Genomic DNA, 21,989 nt, shown 5'->3' on the forward strand with positions numbered 1-21,989 from the left:
GTTACTATCACTTGTACTGATAGGCTAACGTTAAGGCTATTTGAGAACATAACCTTTCTTTACCCTGAAAGGAAAGGCACCAAAGTCAACAATACTGATCCTTGTGCCTCTTAGCAGAGTTATTAACCTTTTGAAACCCTGACTCATGACAAATGAATAGAGCCAGGAAATAAATATCTCTATCCAGTACTGCCACGCATCATCCTTGGATTGTACAGTGGTAAGAAAGTTTAACCTTGGGTAAAAATATAACACTGAGATCATAGATATGCTTTTCTGTGGAGAACTGCAAGAGAACTGCAGAGATTCGTTAACATTTCTGAATTCTTACGGGACTAAAGTGCATGGTGAGAAGCTTACTGCTACAAGTGAGAGCAGAACTAGTTATCCACATTTCTCCATGTTTAAGCAGATTAAATCACAAGTAGTCATAGCTCAGGAGGATATAGATCCACATCTTTTACTCAGGACAGGTAAGTTTTTTGAGGTGGAATTAGGTGCCATCACCATTAGAACAGTTATTCCATTAACCAAAACGGATTTCCAAATGTCAAATCATGTGAACAGGAATATTTTACAGACAAGCAATTGGGCAGAAATCATTTGTTGTCTTGCAGAACAAGGTTCTAGCAAGAAACAGAATCAGCTCTGCAAATGAAGCATGGATAAATGTAAAGCTAATGAGAACTTAACTAGAATAAGTTTCTCCTCGTTATCCTCTGGTACCACAGAGCAAGAGTTGCACAGTTAAAAACAATTCCTGTCTAACCAGATGATACTTGGATTCCAAGGCAGTTAGTTAAAATCCACAGAATGCCTCTATTAAGTCCTTATTAGACTAATAATTTAGATTTCTACGCAGCTGTCATACGTCTCCACTTTTCTTCCATTAAAGGATCATGTGAATCACAAACTGGCTGTAAGTATTTCCATGTAAAAAGGACAGATATTTTTCTGGGTCTTATGAATTCACATCACATGATTTGACTAATACTTCACATTCCTACACTGAATATTTTTCCTTTGCATTTTGATGAAGGCAGTTAAACTAATTTATCCAACATTTTGTAATACAGTTATATATTAACATATAAAACCACATATACAATTTCATCACAGTCTTTCTGAATAATCAAAGTAGAACTAGTGCTTTTATCTTTTAGGTTTCTTTGAAGAGATTACCAGCTGTGTGCATGAATCAATTAAGAATTAGAATACTTCTAACCAATAAAATAAAGATAAGACAAAAACCCTACCGACAAGAATGTGCAATCTTCTGCCTTAAAGTCTGAGGTGTTCTTTCTCGTCTGTGTAGCTGTCCTTGCAAGAGCTTTTGGTTATATATTGGTCTCTCCACACAATACCTCTGGGTTTGCTCAAGACATGCTTCCTTTTCTTGAGCATGTTCCATAGTTGATGTCATGGAGCAGGAGCCAAGGAAGAACAGTTCCACAGCCTACACTGAAAAACCTGTTGCACCAAAAAGAATTTTGGTTACATTTTTAACCTCAGATTGGGAATTTCCTTTCAAAGAATGTATTTTGACAAGCTAGAGACAAGAACTGTGAATGCAGTTTAAAAGCACTAATTAGACTGTCTCTAACAGCAGTAAGTAAAAAAACCACACTCATGTCTTTACTATAATGGAAGCCATTAATTTATGCTTCTCTTAGGCAAAGAAAGCTTTTTCATTAATTACTTTGTAAATAATTGCACAAACAAAATTGAAAGGTTATATTCATGCTTATCTGGACTTCCCCCCTCCAAGTTTTTAAAGAAAAAGTCAGTGTCGAAGGGAGATTACTTTATTGCTGAGTTACTTCCTGCTTACTCACAAACTGTCACGTCCACCTCCAAAAGACAGAACTCCAGTTTTAACACTGAGAAAGCCACTTCTTTCTTCCAGATAGCCAGTCCGTTTATCTGCCTGCCTTCTCCTACTTTTCAGAGGCTTCTTCTTCCAGACAGCATCTCAAGGATGCACAACTGACTACTTTCAAAAAGTTATTCTTTCAATGGTTGTGTCATTTCTGTTATTCTCAGTCCTGCACCCACTAAAACAGGAGTCAGGAGATGCACACAATTTTAAAACTAGCCAGAAGGTTTGTAAACATCTATTCATCTGTCTGATTCAGCGTCATAAACATCTTAACATGTTTAGGAGATACTGTTAATTCCTTTGCCCCGTGTTGCCTGCTTCTAGAAATCTGGAGCAAGAAACAACTCCAAATTATGAGCAAAATGACAGGACTGCTATATCGTTAAGCAGAGATGCTGGCTAATGCTACATTTGATGACAGAACGTGAGTGCAATGGGAAACAGAGCCATAATTGCGAACAAGGCCCTTGGGCTCGAGTCCAGCAAGTCACTTAAGCATGTGTTTGCCTTCAACCAAGGCAGCTAACCCAGAGGTGTTTAATTTTTAGCTGTACATCAATACTTTCCTAGAAAAGGGTTGCCACGCAGAAATTAAACAAATTGCTACCTAAACACTCAAAGATAATCATGATTGGTCCAACATTCTGATTCAGCAAATACAGTCTGCCTGGCAGCAAAATACCAATATCGCTACCTAAGCCTTCAGTTTGATAAAGGTGCTGGAATTTTCCATGTGGGGTTTGCTGTTCTCTATCCCACAGAGCAGACATAGCCTAGCATGTCTTCAGTTCTCATTATTTCATAAGCAATATTTTCCCTACATAGTCACAAAAGGATATTTTTACCAAAATTATATTTTTTTTAATTTAAACCATATTCAAAATTTACTTCATCTTTATCATGTGAAATAAGATACTTAAACCTTGTTGGTAAGATCAGTGTCATATCAAAGGTACTGTCAGAACTTGTTACCTTTGCACCCCTGAAACACATCTGAAGTTTCTTTTACATCTTCCTATAGTTTCCATTCACTGGGGAGCCTGAATGACATTTTGTGAAGTGTTTCCTTGTGTTATTGTTTAGAAAATTGTAACTCTCCACAGATGAATAATTTTTCCCCCCTACCTCCAGATTTTGATCCAGTCGACATTAGAATAGGATTGTTCTACCAGCAATTCCCATCTGAGCAGCCCTCTGGCTTTTTTCTCACCTCCATATTATCACATGTATCTTACTTCATATTTACAGCAATGCCATCCATACTAAGATGTATGTTTGGCCACCGACATCTGTAGTGCTTTTTTTTTCCATGTCAGTATCGACCTATCCACAAATGCCACTTTCTACTTCACACCTTGCCCCATCACAAACAGTGAGCTACCCAGGAATCCTAGCGTATGAACTTCTGCCCAGTGAAACTGAAACTTTAATCACCCTAGTATCTGCTGGAAGGGCAACGCAGCAGGGCACAAGCAATCCAGGAGCCTTTTGAGGTGCAGTGATGGCACAGGTGATGGAGGAGCTGACAAGGGGACACGCTCTGCCAGACCTGATACTTATAAACAAGGAAGAACTGGTCAGGAATATGAAGCCTGGGGGCAGCCTTGGCTGCAGGGACCATGAGATAGTGGAGCTCAGCATCCTGAGAGAAACAAGACATATAGTAGGCTTACAACCCCAGACTTCAGGAGAGCAGGCTTTGGCCTGTTCAGGGACCTGCTCAGAAGAATCCCATGGAATGTGGTCTGAAGAGAAGTGTCCAGGAGAGCTGGCTGATTTTCCAGGATTACCTTCTCCAGACTCAAGAATGGTCCATCCTGAGTAACAGGAATTCAAGCAAGAGTGGTAGGAGGTTCACATAGATTAACAAGGAGTTCCTGACAAAACTCATACATGAAAAAAAAGCATGTGAGGGGTGGCAGCAAGGACAGATGACACAGGAGGAATACAGAGCTACACTTTGAGCATGCAGGGACAGGGTTAGGAACGCCAAAGTCTACCAGGAGCTCAATCTGGAGAAGGACATGAAAGGCAACAAGAAGGTGTATCAGCAAGAGGAAGACTACAAAAAATGCGGGCCTTCTACTGAAAAGGTGATAAAGGACATGGTGAAAGACGAGCTTTGCCTCAGTCTACTGGTAAGATCAGCTTTCAGCAGCCCCTGAGACCAGTGGGAAAGCCTGGAGCTAGGAAAACTTAAATAAATGGAAAAGGATCAGGTAAGGGAATATTTAAACAAGTTGGACATACACAAGTCCATGGAACCTGACTCATTGACTTGATAGCCTTTTATGCTAAGATGACTGGTTTGGTAGAAAAGGGAACATCAGTGATATTCTTCATCTTGTATTTTTCAAGGCTTTGTAAGGCTGTGTCTCCCAGTGCATTCTCAAAGACAAGCTGCTGAAGTATGGGAAAGATGTAGCAACAAAACAGCCCCCTTCTAACCCCAAAACAATTCAGGTTCTGATTGGGATATGTACTTTCCACATTCAAGTTTGTTAAGCTTCAGATAGATTGGTTAATATTTGGAAGAGCCATGCAAGTTTGTAATGTAAATCTAGATCTGGAGAGGTGTTAAGATCTCCATCTCCAGTTCCTTTCTCGTTTCTGTACATGTGCCCAGACTCTTCCAGGTACTACAAGGATATACAGAACAACAGAAGTTCAGTCCTGCCTGTGTTTGTCATGGTAAAATAAATGATACAGATGTATTTGACTAACTGAACAGGGTTCAACTCCAAATCAGTTATCCAGATGATGGCGAGTGTTTGTCTGAAATACTACCAGAGGTCACAACCCAAGTTTCACCATCACTCGGTCTGAAGGTTTTTAAACCGCAGATTGAGCATTTCTGATTGTTTGAACAAGGAAGTTATACTGTACTGAATCATGAGACCCATCTAACACAAAGGAAACGTGAGGGAGGATATGATAGGATCTTGTGTTTAGCTATGGTTCACAGTGGATACCAGAACATAGAGAAGAAATCACATGCCATTAAAACAGGTCCTAAACTACCCCAGAACTATAGCTGGATGCATAATTTTCGGTATTCCATGTCATGTCACCAACTTCATCCTAACAGCCCTATATAACCATGTTCTCTGATGATCATTTTGAATACTAAGCTGTAGAAGATGAAAGTCTTTAATACCACCCATCTCTTTTGCAAAAGCCCACACAGAGCAAGGATTGAGATGCTTGTCTTTACAACAGATGATATGCGTTGTCCATAGAGAAGCAAAATCGCAGCATTTTGTGACTGGTTGAAGCGTCTCTCCACGTGTTTGCTGAATAGCAGTATGACAATCTGCCAGCAGAGATATCCAAGGCTTGGAAGTTCAGCCTTGCTCTTCACTCCTAGCATGCTCGAGGAACAGCAAAAGCAGGTACTGCCATTTTCATTAAAACAAAGTTTACTGCTATGATTTTTGAAAACTCCCAGAGCTTTATCGAAAGGAAGAGAAAGGCTATGTCTGGGCATTTGAGTCTTAATTAGTAGTGGAATACTGCTCTCAGACAACCTTTGAACTTCGTGGCAAGAATAAAACTAAAGAGCTATAAGAAACACTGCCATTAATCTTATCAGCCAGATAAGAGTTGAGCTGAAGTAGTTAAAAGCTGTATGCAAAAGACTTAAGAGTTGGTGATTCTTTATCTGACTTGATAAAGGCCTGTCCTATGTCTTTACTGCTGTTATCAAATTGAAGGTGTTAAAAAAGTGAAGCAAACATTAATTTATAACACTATTACTAATAACAAAGTACTTTCTTTTCCCAATCTTGGACAATAAAGCAGGGCTGTCAAGCCACCTACACTGATTCTTACAGAGGACAATAATTTTTGATCCAGTCCACATGAATTAGACTGCAGCCAGAAAATTGATAAGGACCATGATATGGCTGCTGTTCCTTAGATTCAAAATATGACTATGGAGAGGAGGGAAAAAAAAAAAAGAAGAGACATTAAGAATAGTGTACTGTGTGACTACTGCAGCTTTAATAGGCTTATAATTACAAAATGGGGCTCCTAACCTTGTGTATCTAACTTAAATGTATATGAACTACCTAATGCAACAGGGGGGAGTCAGCAGCAGATCCATTGACTTGCCTGTTTTAAAAGTGCAGAAAACCTTTCTTCTGGTAGCTAAGCACAGAGCTGCTTTAAATAGTGGAAAAGCACTAGTACAGGGTTATAGTAGAAAAATGCATCTGTTGGGGAATTCCAAGTTTGCTCACAAACTGCAAAGTCTATGAAGTATTTTTTCTTTAAGCTTAAAAGTACAGGTGATCATCATCAGCCAAAGGGCTAGTGGAAATGCTACCACTCTATGCAAAACATGTTCTCCAAAACGTACACTGAAAAGCAGCATTACTGCAAGGTCTGTTCCACTGTCTTAAGAGGCTAGCCCAAAAACCTGAGACAATTTCAGGAACCACATGTTTTCTCATTTATTTCTTTCCTCTCTGGCCTCATTCCCCAGTGCCCTATGCCCTTCCACTTATCCTATCACCTTCAGTGATGTGTGTAAAATTAGACCAAGCTGAAATAGAAGTATTTTTTTTAAAACAAGCACAAAGGTGTAAAATGACTGGGTGGGGTCACAAGGAATGTGCTCTCCTAGTTTCCTTGGCCTGTGCTTATCATCCTCATTCCTCCTCCACCACTCTCACTAAATCCACCAATGAAAAGATTCTTTAGACCTGTAGCCTTCATGTAAAGTTTCACAAATTCAGAAATAACTTGTGAAGCAAATAAAATTTTCCTTGTGTAAGTCCTAAGATAATAAATGCACTCTAGGAGTGAACCTTTGGCGTGGGGGGAATGATAATAAAAAATCAGGACCTTGAATTCCTATATAGCTTTTAGACAGGCAAAATTTCCACTCTGTTGCACATAGAAAGGTGAGATGGCTACATAACCTGTGCTGGGTTGTGTGATAAAAAGCTCCTCTACATGTCCACAGAGTTACTCAGAGGGACAATGGCAGGACAAACAGCCTGGGTAATACCCTGCTGGGCTACTCCCAGGTCCACCAGACCACCAAAGGCTCACCTCCACTGGTCCAGAGCAGCACAGGAGGGTCAGCTATAGGACCATGGGGGTCCCTGCCAGTCTGGGTGTGAAAGCGTCTGTGTATCCCACAGTAAGAGCACAAGGGGTGGGGAGGCCGCTACTGGGACCTGGGAAGTGAAGTCCAGCCACACATGCGTGCATGTGATGATCTGTACCAGCAAATGGACTGGGGCTATGAACTTGAGGGCTCATATGCCCAGCTACCAGCAACTGGGGAGACTGGGGTGCAAGAGGTAGCTACTGGGCAGACTGAGTGTCTGAGTGCAGTTGCTGGAGGGACCCACCTTGTACATACATGTGTGTGCATGTATCTCTATATATGTGTACATATTCTCACTACTGGACCTCCATCCTGCTTAGCCAGAGAGGGAAGGAGGATGAAGCTGTTGGTGTTGCCCGTCTAATCTGTGCAACTTGCCATATATATACGTAAATATGTTGTGTATATGTGTTCTGTGTGCTTGTGCCTGCCGGGAATGCATCTTCAGCCTTGATAGTGGTTGGACCCGGGGGTATGGAACAGCAGCAGCCTCACCTTCCTCAGGCTGTTGGACTCAGTATGACATATTTTCCTCTAATAAACTGATCCTGTCCACTGAAAAGAGCAGAAAACAGCATGTGAGACACAGAGATCCTTGTCTCAGAAAACAGTAACAAATTACACCTATGTGTACAAATTACACCTATGTATATATAAAAAAAGATTATGTAACTGATAAGAGTATTTTATATCTCATGTTCCATGCCAAAAAATACTTTAGCCTGCAAAGATTTGCTTCATGGATGAATGAATTTATTAGTATCTTATTGGTATCTCTTATCAACCAGCAATCTCATGTTTGTTTTCAACAAGAGGATGTTTTGGGAACCTATTATGATGATTGAACTGTTTAATTAATTCCACATAAGACAAACACATGGAGCACTTTGAGCAGCAGAATACTGGTCTCCTTCCCTCTCAGATATAGATAAGAGATAGCTTCTGTTTCCAGTGCAAACATGTTGACAACCATGAGAACCCTGCAAATATGATCATACCTATTCCTGCTTTTTGTAGCTTCAGTGACCTTGGGTCTGAATCTGGCATCCTCCCCTTCTGAAATCCAAAAGCAGTAGCCAGTGATAGTGGAATCAGGTAAGTGAATCAGAACGGCACCACGGCTGATGACCCCCTTGTCATGCTTAAGCCAACTGATAAGGACATACACCCCCTCAGAGACAGGTAATCATTAGCTATCTTCATTTTTCCAGAGGCAATCCACTGCCAAAAACTTTGCTGGAGCAGTCTTCATTGTAAAGCTCCAGCTGATAATCACAGGAGAGAGCATAAAATCAAGATCATGCATATACAGCAAGCTAACCCAGAATAATTTCTATAGCTCGTGTGACCTCAGTGCACCAATGACCTCCAGCAGCTGGCTGATCTTTTCTGGCAAAGTGGAACAAGTAGCAGACATCAAACAAATGTCTGTGCAGAAGGAAGAAGTTACATGATACAGTTCCTTCAGCAGAGAAACCACCAAAAGAATACTCCCCCTCTGTATCTGCTTCATCAACCCTGTTTACATACATCACTAGCCTGTCAAGTACTCCATCAAGCTAAAAATAAACAAACAAAAAAAAACACACACAAAAGAGACAGAAGGTTGTTATTTATGACCAGAATCATTTCAGTCATCATGTTTACAGTGCAAACCTCTCAAGTCACAGGGGAAGCTGAAGGATAGTAAAACACAGTGTCATCACAGGAAGAAATGACTGAGGTGGGGGAGGGGAGAAGAGGGCATTTAGGATGGGACTATAAATTTACATTCCAGTTTCACTGCTGAAAACAAGGCATGAAGTACCTACCTTACTTAACTAATACGATGGTCTGAAATGTCTCCAAGGATCCACTACAAGGCTATCTTCCTAACAGTTTCTGAAAGGATTTGCCCCCCTGTAGAACAGTACCTGAAGAAAAACCTGAAGAACTGTTGCTTCTGACAAAGTCAAAAAGAACTTCAGCATAGCGCAGACACTATCTGGGAAAGTAGTAGCAGTAACTATTTATCGAAGCTACAAGAGAAGTTCAACTTGCCTATCCATATCAGGATCTGCATTTGGAAGAAACATTTCATTCTTGGCAGCTACTTTACAATACACATTTTCTGCACGTATCTTTTGTGCACTAGGTATCAAACCAAATCCTACAGGAGCAGTGAGTAGGACATGACTTGTGACAGATCCTGTCCCCAAATATACAACTGCTGTTTGTTTAAGATTGTATTATCCAACTGTTTTCCTATCTCCTATGTACTTAAGGGTGTTGCTTCATGTTCTAAAGGCAATTACCAGTCAGTGGGAATGACCTTCCTCAACATCTTGATGCTGAGCTTACACATTAAGGCCATGAATGCACAGCAAACACAGGCCAATACTGCTTTCCCCTGAAATATTTAAAGTTCATAGTAAGCAAAATGAACATATAGATAAGTTGCTCTGATAAGTATTTCACAGCAACCCCCTGCTTTATTTATTTGCAGACTCACCTTTGCATTTCTCCTCTGGCTGATGACAGATCCCACATTTTAAATGTCAGACAGCCTTGTGTCTGTTCTTAACTACACAAGTAAAAAGACTAACCTTCATACAGCTAAAGAAATGACTCCACAATCTCAAACAGAGCAATCAAATAAGATGGACAATATACAGAAATTGCTTTGGACCAATGCTAGTTACTAGTTGGCGCTGAACATGTTCATACGTCAAAGGTTCTATGCTACAGAGTATAGGAATGATAAAACAACCTACCACACTCCTATCTGTTCAGTTATACTTTACTTTTACTAGGCTATTGAAGCACAGGACTTTCAGATATGTCTGTGAGGTCTTCATGAATCAGTGGCATTTATTAGGTAGAACTGAAGATACTGTATCCTGTGAAGAGCTCTAAGACAGTAGCGGTGTTCATTATCCAAGCATGCAGTAAAGCTAAGAATCTACCTACCAAAACACCCTCTGTATCAGTTTTGTTAAGATGTCAGTCCCAGAGTTTAGTTCAAACAGGTCTCTAGGGGCCAAGAGTTCTCCAACTGATTTTCAAGCATGTTTGGCAGAACAACCCACTACGAATGAATTCCTGCAACAGCTAACACTAAAACAGGGTGCCAGAATGAAGGAACCGGAAGAGCAACAAGGGTGTCTGGATGAGGATCATCAAATGGAATGAAGAAAGCTTCATTGAGTAATTTTCTGGTGATTTCTTGCAAGAACCTTCCTTCCTCAGAAACACATATGCAAAAGAAAAATGTCACCAGAAAGTAGGGAAAAGAAAACCAGACTCACTACATCTGTAGTAAGTTTAAGACTCAGGTCATCTGTTCAACTATATGGATGCAAATACAGCACCATCTATAGCATTGCAATGCCATAATGAAAAAAAATATCATAAGCATTGACTTTTAAACATGAAACTGGCAAAGAAATAAAACCAGAAACACATGATACAGAACTGAAAACAAGGAAACATGAAGTATAGGGCAAAATTCCAAACTGAATAATGAAATGGTCCAGAGACAGAAGATAAAGAAACTGGGACAGCTTCAAAACCAGTATTATGTCAAAGCTGCATAGCTATGGCACTATCCTAGTAAAACACGAGATGCAGGGTTAAATCCCAATACGCTGAAGTGGTAACTGAACTCAGGTCTAGCTTCCTCTGGGAAAGGACTTTAACCATGTTATGCCATGAACTTATGATAGCAGAAGCAAAACTTCAGTATTTAGAAAGGATATTACAGATGTCTGTATCTACAACAGATCTGTACTTTTGTTCCTTACATGACTCTTCAGACATACTTGAGCTTAGCAAGGCTCCCCAAGAACAGGAACAGGCAGTTTCCTGTGGATACCTCTGAGTAACAATCCAAGGTGTCTCCTGGATGGTATACAGAGTTTTGAATTCTGCTCCATGAAAACCAGGTGCCCAAAATTGAAATTTTGCAACACCTCATTAGCTCAATCCTTAATTTGATCTGGCCCTACGACACAGAACTCTTAACAAGGATGTTTCAAATGACAGACACTGCAATCATCAATTTAGGTTGGAAAATTCTGTCCATGCTTTAATTATGAGAGGTTTTCTGAGGAGTTTTCAAAAGTCCTAGCCCTTCCCCAGAACGCAATTTCCATAAAATAAATGAAAATGAACAAATTGACCTTAGCTCTAGCCCAGTGTAGATGCCAGAGTATCAGGGTTTCAACTAATAGATTAAAAGATATTAATTAGCTAAAAAAAAAAACCCACAACCCCAAACAACCCACAGCAATACAAGAATGCAAATAAAATGGAATGTATAAAATGGTAGTAGGCAACAGTGAACGCACAGCAGTAAAACTTGATCCACTGCCTGTGCAAGAGTGGTAAGAATTCTTCAGTGAAGCCTGGAGAAAGAGAGGCACCACCCAGGCAGCAAAATACAGCTTCATTGTCAAAAAGCTCCCAAGAAGGCAATCACACCAGTGCTTGTTACATAGGTCTTCCCAGCTTGCTAGTGCACAAAACAAAAGACACACAGTTAACGCTAGTCTTGGAGAAAAATAGTCCAAATTCCCCACACTTTGATCATTAATAAAATCTACATCTTATCAACGCAACTGACTTGCAAACCCATTCAACTGCCTGCACAAACTTACAGCCGTATCTTCATACACATGGAAATACTTGACACTGTTTGTCTATAGCTTCCTCATTACCTAGGCATGTAGAAAATAAGTACAAGACCTGGATTCCACTGCTGCTTATAATTTTGAAGAGCAAAAAGCTATAGATAACAAGCTACAAAATAATAGCAATGGCAGGTCTTGTAGCCATATTAACAAACACTATCAAGAAATACTATCTAGCGGGACAACAGTGTGCTGGCTAACAGATTTAGGGAGGGAAACACATCAGGATAAGGAAGGTATTTAATTCCTTAAACTTAACGGGGAATAGGCTAATTTGAGCTTGAGAATTTTAGCTTCAGCATGATCTTCTTGTGCTGAAAGTTACAGATCTAACAAATGATCCGACAGAAAAACACAAGCTTTAGAAAACCAGTTCTTACAGAAAAATTATACCAGCAATGAAATAAAAGAAAAAACAGCAGTCAGTAGTTCATCTTCTTCAGATTCAGAAGGAAGTAAATGCTGGATCATGGGGAAATGCATGAGAGATGCCAGAAGACTCTCATGTAAAGCCATTCAGAAGAAAAGTGACTGGTATGAAGAAATGAGGGAACCCATGAAAGCTATTGAATCTTGAGTTGTGAATTAAAGCAACCTTTTTAATGTTGGAGAGAAGCTGGCATAATTAATAGACAAGAATAAAAGGCTTTCTGGCTTTCTCCCCATGTGCCAATGTTAGCATGGGAAGAATGGACGGCTGAAGTAACAAAATCCCTTCTTAAGAATTTTTGCATATTCTGATTTAATCATCAAATTGAAATCTAATGTACATGCACAGATACAGTACCATTGTAATTCCATTATTCTTTGGGATCCACTGTCCTTCCATTAATCAGTTAAAGGCCTGATGCTACCACGTAGGACAATGACTTGAGAAACGGTCTGGATACCTTTAGGAAGTTGCTAGGAAAGTGACCATAATGTAAATGCTTCAGTCACTGTGCATTCAAACTGGGAACTAGAGGACAATGATATATTAAGACTTGCTCGCTGCCTATTAAGTCAGACATGGTTTGGGCCTAATTATTTCTGGTTCCAGCCCAATCCTGTCAAGCTTACATTACTTGTACCTGCTACCACACTGACCTCTAGCTTGGTAACAACTGGCATAACCAGTTAAAGCTGAGCAAGCCAGCATGGATAGGACAGTCTGCACAGGGCGGGTCTTATGCCAAGAAAACATGGAACACCCCCCATCACCACCACCAAATCATAGAGCAGAGGCTTGTCTTCTCCAGGGGAAAACTTCCTCAAAACACAAAAAAAGCAGCAGGCTCCAGAGTTACAGATTCCTTTGTAGCTCTCCAGCAGGGTTGACTTTAGCAGACAATCCGCCAAATCAAGAGAGGCAGAAGAGCTTGAAGGTCTCTGTGCTTCCCTAGGCAACTCATGTGCTCCACAGAGGTCTTGGTCACATTCACAGAGGCTACAGCTACAGTCCAAATAACAGTTTAAGACAACAGTGGTCTGTCTATACTATAATAATAGTCAAAGCAGATGAATCCATATTCAGTTACTCTTTCTTGAGTTATTAGCAAAAGAACAACAGTGTGGCAGCCATGTGCTAGATCTGTGCCTCAGTATTGCATGATTTTAGTGTTGTGGTAAATAATAGCCAACTTCCCATGTGGTTTTGGAGTATTTAAGTTCTAAAAACATTGCATCCTTGGGCACAGACTACAATACCTATGAAGAACTGTGTGCTAAACATATGATTTGAACCACAGTAATGGATCAGAGACTCCAAACATTATGGCTGTTTAGTGCCCCAAGTCTTAAGATCTGATGGCTGAACCCAAAGAGCACTTCAGTAAGAGCTCAGAAAACTGGGCTCAGTTTGTGGCAGAGGCTAAAGACTTTGCCACTTCCTAGGCCCTTTCCCCCAGGATCATGCTTAGCCATCTTAACTTTTTTTAATTGTGTGACAGCTTTTAAGCAAACTGTTGCCCTACAGAGAGTTCATACAGTACCGTCAAAAAACCACATCAGCTCTGGACAGATCACTTTGGCAGAGGAAATACGGTTCAGTAATCAGAACCTAAGCTTGGAATTAGCAGCAGGTTGGGTTTTTTTTCTTACTGGACTTAAGAGTTTTCCTTTACTGAAACTTGATTCTGGTTATAACCCAATATACCTTTAAGCATTTTAAGCTTTTAGCTCAGTGCTGCTGAGTTTAAGGCCCTCAAATCTACACAAGGGGGTAAATGGTATTGCAAATAAATATGCTTTATCATCTACCAACAGGAGCTTTGCATAGGTGACACTCCATTCTCTACCTATACTCTTTCCCCATCCCATTTCAGAGACATTTCACAGTACGTTGCAGGACAGTGTAAAACACTTCAGGAATACTGCTAAATGCAGAACCGGAACACCTATCGTGTTTTGTGAGAAGGCTTAGAATTGCCATAAATCAAGTATTTCAGAATTTAATTACTACCACGTGAGAAAGGCCAGTGTGAGAGTTGATCCCCACAGAGTTAATTCAGTGCAAGTCATCTACACGTGCTTGCTTCCGAAACTGCACAGTTAATTACCTTAGTTTTTCCATTTCTACAGCAGCTAGTAAAGTAGCTTGTTACTTATGAAAATTCTGTAATATAAATCAAGACACCTGTTAACACAGAATACATTCTACTGCACATCTAGTAGAAGACATTTTAAAAGTCTACGTGAAAATTTTAATCTCTGTGAAATCTTTGGGCAAAAAAATTATGCATGTATATTCTGCTGAATCATCAGCAGAAATAATGGCAGAAATTTTAAAGTTATTTTTCTTACTACTGGGCTATCTCTAAATGCCTGCTGCAACAGCCATCTGGGTTATCTGAAATGTTGAAGCATCCTGGAAACAGCTTTCAATCATATTTCAATGTTCAGACAATTAAAAGTTTTGCAATAACAGCACAGCAAATTTAAGCTGACTTACTTTTCTAGCTGGCTTTTCCTGGTCGCTTTCACCTGTCCCTTCTAAGGGGTTCAAAACGTTCCCACAGCTTGCAGACCAGAAGTTGAAAAACACCGACACAGGGAAACTCACAACCTTACTCTTTGCCAGAGAACTGGGGGAGGTGAGGGTGGAGGGACAGCTCAATCAGGGTTTTGAAGATTTTTGGGTGGAAGCTAGTAGCAAAGCACGTTATTTCTTGTTATTACAAGTCCTCGTGGACAGCAGACTGCCACTCTGACCTAAACCGACAACCCGCAGCTTAAAGTCAACGGGCTGCAGTTACCAGAAGAGGAAATGACTGATCTCTGTAGTTTCCCCCTCTTCTTTCTTTCTTCTTTTTGCGAGCTAGCCCGGGTGTTTCGCGTGTCCCACGCCGTTAGGCGCAGCGTGGGCGCCGCTCGCCGCGCCGCGCGTTGGTGCCGGCGCTGGGCAGGCGGCCCGCCCGGCCCGGCCGCGCTCCCGGTAAGTGCCTTTCGCACCGCTCCCGGCGCCCACGTAGCCTCGGCAGCCCCGCCGGCGGGCGCGGGGCGCGGGCCAAGGCAGCGGGGGACGGCACGGCGAGTAGGCGGCAGCACCGTGCGAGACCCCTCCGCCTCCCAGGCCAGCCCCCCGCCCGGGATGACTAAGCCGGAGCCGCGGGTACAGGGGGAGCGCGACCCCGACCCGGGCGCTCCTCAGGGCGAGGCGCGCCCCTCGGGAGGGAGCCCCTCCACCGCCGGCCCACGCACGGCGCGGCCGCGCTCCGCTCACCTCCAGGCGCTGCCTCCGTCCAGCCCGCCGGTGAGTCACCCGCGACGGCGGCCGCTCACCCGCTCCCCTCCGCGCCCAAGGTGAGCGCCGGGGGTGCGGGGCGGGCGGCGCCGGGCCGCCAGCCCCCGCCTCCTCCCCTTGCCGGCCGCCAGCAGCGCGGGCGCGGCTGGGACTCGTAGTCCCCCCTCAGCCCCCGCCGGGCGCGCGCCCGCCGCCGCCTACAAGTCCCAGGATGCCTTGGGGCCGCCCGCGCGCCGCGCGTCTGAGGGGGCTGCGCGCGCCCGCCCGGCAGCGCCCTTCGCGCCGCGGTGCCCGGCTGCGGCCGACGGCCCTTCTTCCCTGCTACATTTGCTAAATATAGTAAAGTATATTTCAGATTGAAATACCAAACCGTGACCGGGGAGCGCGGGGTGGGCGCTGGTAGCGGTGACACCCCGCCCAGGTGCGGCCTGGGGGCTGCTGTTGCGCGGAGGAGGGTTGTGGTGGGTGGTGCTGAGGCGCGCTGTGGTGGTCCTGGAATACACCTGTTGGGTTGTCCCCAAAGTCCAGAGAAGCTGCCTCGGGATTCATTGTCTGATTTGGAAATGTAGACAGCAATGCTCTGACTAATAAGAAATGTAGGGTATGCCCCAGGCATCCAACAGGGACACATGCTAGTCGTGTAAATGATCGTCAAAGTAGAACGTGCTAAAGGACTTCATGTTGACTGAACGCTTCAGGAGACTTGATGATTATTTCTCTTCTTTTTTAATGAGGAGCTACTTTTTGCTAGCTCCGCTGGGTGAAAAACACACTCAGCCTGGGCCTCGGGGTGGCCAGCCTCCTAAGTGACTGGTGTGGCTTTTTATTTCTTTAGGGGTACAAAGGATATATAGTTATCAATTTCTTTGTGAATACACAGGAATTAGTTGTGAAATATCTTTACAGATCTCATCTTTCAGTCTCCAATTTATAAATGTTTTCCAATGTAATGATGGCTTGCTTGCTGTCCCACCCAGGTGAAAATGTTTACCTGCTGCTCAGTTTCCTAGAGATTTGGTTTTGTTTATAGAACTGGTAGGAAAAAAACATTTTAAATTTTTTTACGCACTGAGACCATGGCAAAAATTGTAAAACTGGTGTCTACAGGAATGTATAATTTTGAAAACCTTAAAACTATTCCTTGATGTGTTAGCCCTTGTTAAGAGTTTAAGAGTAACATCAATAAAATTTAAAGTAATTCAAGCTGAAATACGGTACTTTAAATTTCAGTATTGTCAAACAGAAATTTCAAGGTCAAAACATTTCAGAAGTTGCATTTTAAATAAGAAGTTTGTTAAACCAGTTTTATCCAAAAATAGGCTGTAACAAAAAGGCATTTTGATGAACAGAGTGATATATACGATACACCACATACATCGGACATTATGTGGAATGGTGCTGGATGCCATGGTTATACAGAGCTGGGTAAATGGAGATACTTTGGGAAAGACATCTGTTTGATTCATATTTATTTATCCAGAAAGCTACTTTTTCCTGAACTTGGGCAGGTTAGAATGCAGGTGTAATTACCTTATAAAGGTGTGGCGTCACCACTAATGTACTGCAATTGTGAAATGCTTTATTACCGGTAAATCATATATTGCAGTAACATACCACAGACAGACCTGTACTTACACACCCCACACAAAGAGGAGGGAGGGGAGAAAGCCTGAAACAAACATGGGAGTAGCAGATGTCCTGCTAGAAAAACCCACAAAAGTATAAATCATTTTGACAGTTACAGTAGTCCACACTGTGGATTATGTTACACTAATTGTGTCAATGGTTGCCTTTAAATACAGGCTGGTTTTAATTTCTTGTGCACATTTTGGCATGAAGCACTGGGAAGGTTAATGGTTCTTTTTATTGCTTCTTTCCAGCATTGTCTAAAATGGTAAAAGATGCTTCCGTTCTTCAGCTCTGAGAGAAGGGCAGGGATTAATATAGTGCTAAACTCAGTAGGGACGAGATGAAAAGAGTATTTTTGGTCAAAACAAGAAAAGGGAGGGGAAGTCAGTGTAGAATAAACAATAGGGACAGTTGAAGAGACTAAAAAATCCCCTGTGGAGCATAATTGGGGGAAATTAGTTAATGGGACACACGCCACTGAAGCTGTGTGATGACAGAGCACGCAGTGTGAGCTTTGAGGGCTCATCTGGCTCACAGGGGATGGAGCAGCGCGAGCCGCTGCTCTCCAGCAGCCTAAGGAAAGCTGCGAGGCACTGGCAAAGGCCAGATCCGGTGCTTACAGCTGCTTAGAGCTTCAGTTGTTGGGCTGTTTAGTTCTCAGTTTCCTCAAACAACCACGGATAGTGAGCATGGGCACAGGGGCTAGCTGAGGGGCTGGGGAGTGTGGAGACTTCTGACACTTCTGCGTGTCTCATTGGCGTGGACATCTGAGGTTAGCAAATGGTATTAGACGGGATCCATTGATGGGGTCACTCCCAGCCAGTCCCTAACTACACTCAGAGTTCTTCTAATAACTTGACAGCTTTCTAAGGTGAAAGCCCCCCAGTAATATTTGACCATGGAGTCTGTCGTAAGTCCTAGGACAGGTCAAACCAGCTGAATTGGTGAAGTTGAGGTGGACATTTCCAGATTGAAGTGGAACACATTTAGATTTACAGGGATTTTCCCACTGATATCAGTGGCTTGGTTCTCGAAATGCTCCTGTTAATTAGTTACTACCTACATCCTATACAGATTAGTCATGTCAAGCTTTGATATTGTCCATAATAAGACAATTATTCTAGCAGAGGTCCAAACATTAGGACATTTTGCTTTTTACCACCTGAAGTTCCTTGAAAGTGGCTGAACTCAAATGCTTTTAAATGTCCCTTGAGAAGGGCGTGTTTTTAAATGAGCTATGCTGGGTGTCCAGTCATGAATATAAACCAGCTGAATGGCTTTGTGTGTGCCCTTTCTAAGCCACTTGGAGCAATATGGTCTCAGCAGAAGGCTGGCGAGCGTATGGACAGTCAGTGTGCAGGGAAGGAGCTCCTGTGGTATCAGCAAAAGCATCCCAGTGCGGCCGTGGCCCTGAAACCTGTGACTGCCCAGAACCTCCCAGAGTCCCGCCTTTGGCCCAGAGGCCATCAGGGAAGCAGCCGAGCCCTCTGAAATAGCTTCTTTGCCACCGACTTTTTCACAGATCTGTAGTGACACAGCTCAAAAGCACAACCACATCCTCTTCCACCCTGTCCCCTCCCAAAGCAGCTGAACAATCTTGTTTTCATTCAAAAGAAATACAGATTCAAACTACAAACTCGGCATTTGTCAGTACAGTATTCCTCCATCCCTGCAATACCATTGTTACTGGGCCCCTCCTTGCTGGGTGCTGGCTCAGACTCTCCCCATCAGGCTCTGTGGTAATTAGCCGTGCCCAGGCCTAAGTCCTTAGGCTTGCTGCCAGGTTGGTCCCTTCAGCTGAGCCAAGAAGAGCACGGGGGGGAAAAAAAAGCAACAGTCATAAAATATCAGTAACGCAGGAGAACACTAGGCAGCTCGTCCACATGCGACCCCTATGACTTGTGCAGCCTCATACCTTATGGTGGTTTCTTTTGGCAGCAGATCCAGCATCTGTGGGGGCTTTGTCTGCTCCTTCACAGGAGATGTGCTGCAAGCGGGTGTGTGGTCTCAGCTGCTCCAGGTTGCTAGTAACCCTTGAAGAGCTCTTCAGGGCCCTGCTTAAGGTAGGCAAGCCCTTTTGGTGTTCTGCAGTTGGCGTGAGGCTCCCTTACCAGCTCAGGATTAAGGTAGCTCCCCTCTGCAGGTAGCTTGTTCCTGCTATGCCAGTGTTGGGCCGCGTTTAGTTAAGCCTCGCTACAGAGCTGAGCTGAGCGGGGTTCATCTGCTGTGCTTTGCTGCTTGCGCATGGACCTTTCTGCATCCCTCCACGGGGCTTACAGAGCCTTGCGGCTTCCTGCTTGGATAGTAACCAAACCCCATTCCCCACTGATGGATAAATGATGAGGTGATGCTGTGACAGCATTTCCACCCAGTGATATTTGCCCGGAAGGATTAGGAAGTAAATAAAACATAGATCCATGTTTATGGCTGTTGTCATGTCTCTTTCCAAGCGTTTTCCTTTCTAGACTAAACAAACCAACTCTTTCTAATTGGAAGCTCGTGGTTTCAAGGCTCTTGTTTCTGTTGCTGTACTCTGCAATCTCTCCACTTGTTTACATCTGTATTTAAGTGAAGGGCTCAACAGCTGACAACTGCTGTCTATATATATTTAATGTGTTTTACCATAAACACTTCTATTGATACAATGCAAAATGACTTGTTTTTAAACTGCTCTATGCTGTTGATTCTCTTCCTGTAGTTCTGCTGCCTAGCTAGATATCTTCCCATTTTGCATGCTGGTGCCTTGCTCTTTGATAGTGTCTTGTCCTTGAGTGCATTTGCTGTGCTATTTCATTTCTACCCGTTTCTCTAAATTGTCAAGTTCATACAAAGCCTAATTTGATCCTTCAAAGTACTTGTGCTCCACGTATTTCCTCCCATTAAGGTAATACTACCACCTTTGGATGAAGCAAGCTCAAGAGAAGAACATTTAGGCAAAAATATGACTTTAGGTTTTGGTTGTCCCAGGAAGTTCAGCAGGTCAGCACTTCACCTTCCTGTATTTTTATTTCATTTCTCGTAGGTTCTCCCTACTGTACTTGAACATGGGTTAGGAAGCTGATGGGAGAAAGGAGGAAGACTATAAGGCATACTAAAAATATCAATTTTCATAGTTACGCCTGCAGGTTTTATACCAGTAGATAAGCTTATTTGTTAGCGCATTTTACAGCAGTATCGCTTTTATTGCCATTGTTGATGTGCTATGTCACTCTAGTTATTTTAACAACTATTTAATATCAGGTGACTCATGGCTTTCAGTCAGATGGGAGGAAAAATAAACCAGCACATACACTGAGCATGCCATATGTGCGTGGGACCTCGTGTGCTCTAGGAATGGAAAAAAAATGTAAGGAAGAATTTCCTGGAATCTGGAAAGGGCAAATGACAGTATCACTTGGGAGCTGACCATCAGGGATGATTTTCTTGAGAAAAGCCTGTGCGCAGTTTGTAGTGAGTTCTAGTGAAATGTCTCTCTCAGTAGTCATGATTACATATATTATTCAAAAGAAATAAATACAACTGTGAAAAGCAGCTTCTCTGATTATGCTGCTCTCTTACCTGGAAAAAGAAATCAGATTAAGTGCCTCATTGTATCTAAAGTCTTTAAAATAAATTAATTCCCTAGCAACACCCTAGCTGCACATGCATTTTAGATTGAAATATCACCCTTCTATTGACATATAAGGGCAAATAAAATTATCTTAAAAAATAGGAGCATATGTCCTGCATTTTTGTTTGTTCAATGGGCGAAACCTTTATTACAATATTTTAAAATCTCTTGCCCAAACATTAAGCTATTATATTAATAACCTCTTTTTTTTTCTTTCATTCCTGCTCTTTCTCTGAATAGATCCTTTATCTTGTTTCAAGGATTGAAAGCACCCAGATGGTTCTTCAGTACAGTACAGCGGGTTTGCAGCTGCGGGCGGCTGGGCTGTTGCAGTACATTTCCAGGTCTGTCAAAGGTCTGTTGCATAATTTTGACCAAGCCAAGGTATTGACTAGTTGGTCACTGAATGACCTCCTTGTTTCCTGCACTACTAACATACCTTTGATCAAAAACCTCTTAGAATTAAACACATTTTAAGTGGCTGAGCATGGGTGTGTAACAAACATCATTCTGGTTCAGACCCATATGGTCCCCAAAGCAGGTGCACGTGACGTAAGAGCACAGCAGGTGTATATGGTCCTCCTCTCTAATGAGGAGCGGCTGAGGGAACTGGGGCTGTTGAGCCTGGAGAGGAGGAGGCTCAGGAGGGACCTTACTGCTCTCTGCAGCTCCCTGACAGGAGGCTGTAGGCGGCAGGGGGTGTGTGTGTGTGTGTGTTGGTCTCTTCTCCCAGATAACAAGTGATAGGACAAGAAGAAATGGCCTCAGGTTGTGCCAGGGGAGGTTTAGATTGGATATTAAGAAAAATTCTTCTCTGAAAGAGTGGTGAGGCCTTGGAAGAGGCTGCCCAGGGATGTGGTGCAGTCACCATCCCTGGAGGTGCTTAAAAGAGTTGTAGATGTGGTGTTTAGGGACATGGCTTAGAGGTGGACTTAGCGGTAGGTTTATGATTGACTTGATGATCTTAAAGGTCTTTTCCAGCCTAAGTAATTCTAAAAATTAGCAGCTTTGCCTGTTTTGAACCAGGTTGCTTATGTGCTGCACTGTAGTTCTCAGAGCCTGGAAACACCATTTTGCACATCACATATTGGGTTCGCAGATAAAGACAAGAGAGAGTGTGTACTGGTCTGTGGTCCCGTTTTATTCCTTGCGCCAGGACCTGCTCCAACGAACATGTTATGCCCACAGGTGGGACTGGGAAAAATTCTTGGTTTGTGTTATTTGCAAAGTGCTGTTAAGTGCGATGTACTAAATATTAAAACATGCCATTGATGTCTGCATTAGAATCTAGGTTTTTAGTAAAAGAAGTTGGTTTGTGATTTCATGTAAAGCTGCATGGTTTGAAAAGTCTAACGTCAGAA

General features: G+C 42.6%; 1 protein-coding gene across 3 annotated transcripts in view; it reads right to left on the reverse strand.

The window, feature by feature from the left end:
* SLC26A5 (solute carrier family 26 member 5) overlaps positions 1-15,512 on the reverse strand; it is a 36,643-nt gene extending 21,131 nt beyond the window's left edge. The window contains exons 1-3 of one of the 3 annotated variants that reach the window (XM_055710649.1): positions 15,369-15,484; positions 14,598-14,679; positions 1,257-1,470 (exon numbers count right to left, since the gene is read on the reverse strand). In XM_055710649.1, the coding sequence (XP_055566624.1) occupies positions 1,257-1,423 (167 nt within the window). In that variant the 5' untranslated portion in view covers positions 1,424-1,470; positions 14,598-14,679; positions 15,369-15,484. Of the gene's footprint in view, positions 1-1,256; positions 1,471-7,493; positions 7,554-14,597; positions 14,680-15,368 lie in introns of those variants that run through there. The other 2 variants (XM_027811509.2, XM_055710650.1) reach the window with 2 other exon arrangements.
* Positions 15,513-21,989: the final 6,477 nt, after the last annotated feature.

The sequence above is a fragment of the Falco cherrug genome, chromosome 5 (assembly GCF_023634085.1).
Source record: "Falco cherrug isolate bFalChe1 chromosome 5, bFalChe1.pri, whole genome shotgun sequence".
Classification (NCBI taxonomy): Eukaryota; Metazoa; Chordata; class Aves; order Falconiformes; family Falconidae; genus Falco; species Falco cherrug.